Source organism: Acartia tonsa, chromosome 13 (genome assembly GCF_053477335.1).
Source record: "Acartia tonsa isolate MP-2025a chromosome 13, ASM5347733v1, whole genome shotgun sequence".
In the NCBI taxonomy this organism is placed as follows: domain Eukaryota; kingdom Metazoa; phylum Arthropoda; class Copepoda; order Calanoida; family Acartiidae; genus Acartia; species Acartia tonsa.
The window spans coordinates 45,059,348-45,065,633 of NC_137272.1; the positions used below are offsets into that span (position 1 = coordinate 45,059,348).

The 6,286-nt window shown below is 33.2% G+C and overlaps 1 protein-coding gene across 1 annotated transcript in view; it reads left to right on the plus strand.

Moving 5' to 3' along the window:
* The window catches only part of LOC145335334 (transient receptor potential cation channel subfamily V member 5-like), a 35,561-nt gene extending 31,947 nt beyond the window's left edge, over nt 1-3,614 (plus strand). The window contains exons 12-14 of the mRNA XM_080181070.1: nt 1,669-1,705; nt 2,983-3,048; nt 3,531-3,614. Of these exons, the coding sequence (XP_080037196.1) occupies nt 1,669-1,705; nt 2,983-3,048; nt 3,531-3,614 (187 nt within the window). The remainder of the gene's footprint in view (nt 1-1,668; nt 1,706-2,982; nt 3,049-3,530) is intronic.
* The last annotated feature ends 2,672 nt before the right edge of the window (nt 3,615-6,286 follow it).

A 6,286-nucleotide genomic window follows, 5' to 3' on the forward strand; every position in this document is an offset into this window, starting at 1 on the left:
CCCTATCCCACTCACCTTCCACCTTTTCTTAGAGGCTAGGAGCAAAGGAAATAGCGTTATATAAAACTAGTGGCTACGTACCTAGAAGCCTCTAGGGTCACTTGGTAATGAGGTGGGTAGTCATATGTCCACTTTATAAATACATTACAGTTTTTTTAAGCAAGGCCAGGGGGTTATTTTTTTCCAGAGGCCTTGAGGGGCCGAAGACCCGGGCTTCAAAATGGGTATTCATATTATGGGATTTTATTTTATATGTGGACAATTGTCTATAATACGGTGCTGTTTTGGTTCGGTTTTGAAGCCCTACTGGAAATTCTATAATCCTGTACCCTAACGGCATGATGGGCAGACAGGCGATGTAAAACGTGAGTGTTTCTGTACTTTGCACTTTTCAGGCTATTACAAACCAAATGTGTGAAAAAGTGGAGGTTTGCCTTGAAAGTTCTTGTTAAGCACATAACTCCCACCCTGATCCATCATTTTAAAACCAAATTAAAGATATGGTGGAGAGGGAGAATTTTAAAATTTTGGTTAGGTTTTAAGTTAGGTTAAATTGGATACAGGCTTATAGCACCGTTAGTATATGCCTCGTAGGAGTAGGGCATTTATGCTTATTATGCCACTTGTATAAATCTACGATGAACCGTGAACAAGCTGTCAACCTTTAAAGTTCTGTGCTTTTTTAGCAAATAATTTTGGCTTCATTTTGGAGTGGACTGCACCAGATCCAAAAACAAAATTCAGGGTATAATCTATAAGGATAATCTATCCCTATAGTTATGTTAATGCCTGCATTGCACTATTATAAAATTACTGCAGACAAATCAAAACTAGAACTTTTAATCAAGGTTAAGACAATCAAAAGTTTTAAAATGTTATTGAATAATTTTATAATGCATCATTTCAAAAATTCAAACCGTCTGGGTTGAAAGTTTTATTAATTGAAAAAAAAATATTTTATTGTCTCTTTGATTTTTTTTTCGGCTTAACCAACCCTTCCGGGGCTATCAAGTACCCAATATAACCTAACCAACTTTATTTGGGTAAAAAACTATCTTTAGTCTTATTTACAATTTATTTCAAAATGAAGGAGGGAGGAAGGGGGGGGGTCCATCTGGCACTTATAAGTAATATGCGATAAATTTTGTCTGAAGAAAAGGGGGAGGGGAAAGTCGAATCTTAACTTTAATTTTACTTTTAAAAAGAAATTTATTTTATTTCTATGTTTAAAAACCTTAGAAAGGTTTAAGGTTCCTCCCCAAAAATTAGTTATATAAATTTCCCGGACCTTTTTGAAGCTTCAATGTAAAGAATAACAATATCCGTTTAGCAGTTAGCGAGGTTTTTAATACAGTTGAACAGACAGACATCTTGTTATTTTTAAATAAGGATAAACGGTAAGAAGTTGTGTTATCTAAATTTCAGGAGACATAACAGGGATCTAAAGGGATAAGACAGTAGCCGATAAATTAATGTATATCCTCAATGATCGTAAACAAAATTACCCCTTCTGTAGCGTAAAATAAGTGATTGAAACGTTTAAATTTACTTGTTAAGTTAATGAATAAGAAAACGTTTTTATATAACTTTGGGGACTAGTGTAATAAACAGCCCATTGTCCCCTTTCTCTGTGAGAAAAAATGAAAATCATATTTTATTTTTATTTAGGTTGATGCTTTCCAAAGGAGCAAACCACGATTTACAGGTATTAAAATTAAAATATTCTAAAACATTTTGTGAAAATATTCTAAGACATTTCGTAAAAATCCTCTAATTGTTTTGTAAAAATCATTAGTATTTTTCTGATGATTGCAAAAGCAAAAAAGTTGAAGATAAACGTTGTTTACTTACAGGTATATATATCTATAATACAAAGTAGAATGAAGTTTCTCAGTCCGTCCCTTAAGATCTCGGTAACCACTGAACCAATCGGATTATACTCTTCAGGGTATATACCTATTGGTCCTGTGGTGGTTTTAAGCTATTTTATTGTGGGGTGGGAAACCCCTAACCCCCCAAAAAAATGAAAATCCCCCCCCCCCCAAAAAAAATATTGTTTTTTAGGCAGATAAATTGCAGCACCAGAAATTCTTATTTTTTAAAAAAATACCTCTTGGGGCATAGCCCCTAGAGGCTAGGGACGAAGCCGCTAGTTATAATAATAAAGTAACAGGATGTCTGCCTGTTTGTCTGTCTGTTTGTTTGTACCGAAGGATCACGCTAACCGCTGAACCTATATGGTTCTCCTTTAAAGTGAATCTTCTTAATGGTCCTGGGAAGGATTATAGCTATTTAGATAAGGAAATTTACAGAAAAAATTCAGCCAACTATATTGATGATCAGCTAATAAATTTACTTTCCTGTATTAAAATTCTTACAGACAGACGGACATTTCAAATATTAGGTTACCTTCCCAACTAAAATTGATAAAGGATAAATATTTCAAAAATGAATGTAAAGAATTTTATTTATGATTAATTTCTAAATTAATTATCACATATTTTGTTTTAGTCTAACTGCATTAAATAGAACAAAACTAAGGCTAGTCATTCGTTGATTTTTAAAATGCGGTCAAACGAAGTTGCGATTGCTGAGCCCTGGAAAAAATTGACTAATTAATAAATCTATAAAGTTTACAGAGATTTTAAAATTAAATTTTTTTGTGATATTTGTAAGACCTTTTCTATCCTTACATAAAAGTGATAGGATGTGTGTCTGTCTTTAAATTTTTATAATCAATAACCACTGGATCCCAAAGGTTATGATTTACAAAGAAGCTTCTTATAGGTCTATATAAGGTTTTAATTATATTGGGAGATTGTATCTCCAACCTCCTTTAAAAATAACCTCTTTGAAAAAATACCACCTTCATTTTTTTCCTTTGTCTTTATAAAATTAAAGTTGAAAGTGGAGTGAATGTCTCTTCCCCATTTTCTCAAGTGCCTCTAGGGGCATAGCCGCTATTCAATTTTATTATTTCAGGACACGAATGGAAATACGGTTGCACACGTCCTTGTCGTTTTTGATCTCATCAGAATGTGGGATATGGTAATTAACTTTTTAGAAAGCGTAGCTATTTTATTTAGGGTATGTCCGTCCGCCTATATTGAATAGCTCTTGTATTGTTGATTTGAAACTTTACATGATGATTCCTGTTAAAGTTGGGTACAATTATTAAAGCAAAGGAAAATCTTCTTGGAAAATCCTTTATTCATTACTCTGATTACACAAAATTATCCCTTCTGTAGATTACAATTAGTGGTTGAAACGTTTGAACCCACAAGTCAATGAACCAACTAATCAAAATTTTGAAATAGTCTTCAAAGTTGTTTAGTCAACGAATAAGAAAAGTTACTGTAAAACTTTAGGGACTAGTGTAATAAACAGCCCAATGTTCTCCCCACCTCCATGCAGAAAACTAACAAACCTAAATATTTTCTCTCAGACACAGGGCACATGGAATAGTAGGGATGGTTGTATCTAAAGAGATAAGACAATGGCAAATAAATTGATTTACAATTTTTTTTCAGGTTGTTGAGTGCGGTGCTGCTATAAATATAGAAAATAAAGCAGGACTAACACCATTAACACTTGCAGCTTATCTTGCCAGGTAAGATTTTATTATTTTGTGTTGTCAAATATATCCTAATAAAAAAGTAGTAAGATTTTTTGGTCTGAAGCTTAAGATTTCTATAAATATTGAACCCATTCAGTTTTCCATTTTATGGAAATTTTACTTATATGCCTTTGGATGGTTTTAGGCTACTTAATTTTTAGACTCAAGTCCTGAGTTGGTTTAAGGCTATTTTCTGCGTTCTCTCTATTCTGTTTGGAGCTAAAAGCGCAGCTGCTAGTTTATTATAGAATAGTAAGAAATAATTATGGAAGATTCATCATGCTTATTTTAATGAATTTTTTTTAGAATGGAAATGTTCTTTCACATTTGCAGTGTTGAAAGAGAAATCTATTGGCAGTTGGGTAAGGAATAATTCTTGTATAAAATGAACAGGGTTTCTATCTGTTTGTCTCTGGGTTGTAGCCTAAGATCTCGCAAATTGTTTAAACGACCTTGTTCTCCTATGCAATTAAGTTTCTCACTAGTCAAGGGAAGGTTAATAACTATTTTGGGGAAAGCTAATTCCACCCTTCGAAGAGAAATTGTCCCTGGAAAAAATACTACCCCCTAATACAATAAAGTTATAATGGAATAATACACGGCAGCGATGTTGAAAAGAGACTATCCAAGGAAAAACACACAGCTCAATTTGTAGGAATATATTTCGATTAAATCACATCTAATCCTTGTCAACCTGCACAAAATTAACCATATTTCAAATATTATAGTAAAATCAGATATATATTTTGAAAAAAATTAGGTTATTTTAAAGTAAAGAAACAACAAAATAATGAAAAAGTGCTCGAAAATACAAAGAAAAAGTTAAATGTATTATAATGAATATGGTTATCCCTTCTATTATTCTTTACTGTACAAAGGTTTGTTTGAAACTGAGCAATTTAACCGCTGGTTTTGGTGTAAAGGGAAGGGGTAGAAGGGATGGGGGTTTAAAAGAATCAAAGTTCAAAAGAATGAAAGTTTTGTACTATATGACTTTTGTTTTTTTAAAAATATTGCAATTAGCAAAACAGAAATACGTGAATGTGTTGAAAAGATTTTAATTTTACATGAAAGTGTATGAAAAAATGTCATAAATTAAACAATAAAGTATTAAAAAAAATTTTTTAGTAATGATTAACAACAAAGCAACAAATGTAAATTTATATTTAGATAAAAAAACAAGTAAAATTATAATTTTTTATTTAATCCATTTCTTAGTGTGTCAAATTTATTGATGTATTCAGCTTCCCGAATTTTTCTGTAGTTTGATGAGTCCAGTTTGCATTTTTCTAAGACCGAAAGCTTCATGTTGGTCATGCTGTGTCCAGGTAGATCAAAATGTTTTCCTGTTGGGTATTTGTCATGATCTGTGCTTCTGACATAACCAAGGTGTTGGCCAAACCTAACTTTTAGTTTAGCTTGTGTTTCACCGATGTATTGAACAAAATTACATGCAGCTTTGTCACAGGAAATGCAGTAAACCACGTTTTTACTTTCACAGGTAACACTCTCTTGTAGGTTGATGTAAATTTTCTTGTTATTTGAGCTAACAACTTTTTTACCTTCTTGAATATAGCTACAGGTATTACATCTTGGTTGTTGGCATTTTTTGAGGCCAGGTAAAGATCTCTGTTTTCTTGATGGTAATTTTGTCTTTACAAGGCGTGCTCTTAAGCTAGCAGATCTTGGCTGTCTGTAAGCAACCATGGGAGGGTGGGGAAAAATTTCTTGTAGGCGTTGGTCATTCAATGTCATAAATTTCCATGCATCCTTAAGTATTTTTGACAGTGGGGGCAATGATGGATGGTAGGATACAACAAAGGGTATTCTGTTTTTCTTCTCTCTAATCACTTTCTGAAGGGCTTCACTCCTTTTTAGATTTAAGGCTTTTTGTATGCTTGTGTTGATCAGTTTCTCGTCATAATTTCTCATCAGTAAAAATAGTTGAGTTCATCTAGTCTTTTCATCAAAGTGTCTTCTTCTGAGCATATTCTAACTAGTCTGTGGCACAACGAATATGGGATATTATTTATTGTATGTGGTGGATGGCAGGATGAAGGAAGAAGATATTGCATTCTGTCTGTTGGTTTTCTATACAGGTCTGTAATGATTTTTTCGTTTTTTTATGGTTACCAGAGTGTCCAAGAAGGGTATGCTACGTGAAGAATAGCAAAAGCAGTCATGTTGTTCAGTAATATTGCATAGGAAAGGGCAGGTGTAGCTGTGGGTGAATTTAATCGTTGGATGAATTTTGTTGATGTTTGTCAGGTAAGTTTCAAGGTTGTCCACACTTCCTAGCCATATGAAAATAATGTCATCTAAGAATCTTGCAAATTTTCTGATAAGATCTGTGTCTGGTTCAATCTCTGTTGCCATGTGTCTCATATGGTAAGATGTTTTAGCAGTCTCTCTTGAATAAGAGCCGAAAAATAGCATTTCCCCCATAGCGTTACGGACGGACGGACAGACAAGGTGAATTATAGAGTACCTTCGGTACTAAAAAGGTTTAAATTAACTTATTAATTAGGTAGGTATGGGTAAATTTTACTAGTACCCAAAGTTTTATATTTAGGAAATGTAACCTGTTCTGCCTACCCACTAGAATATCTGGACACCATACATTCGGAAACAGGGGAGCTACAACAAAAATCTGCATTGAATCTCATTGGT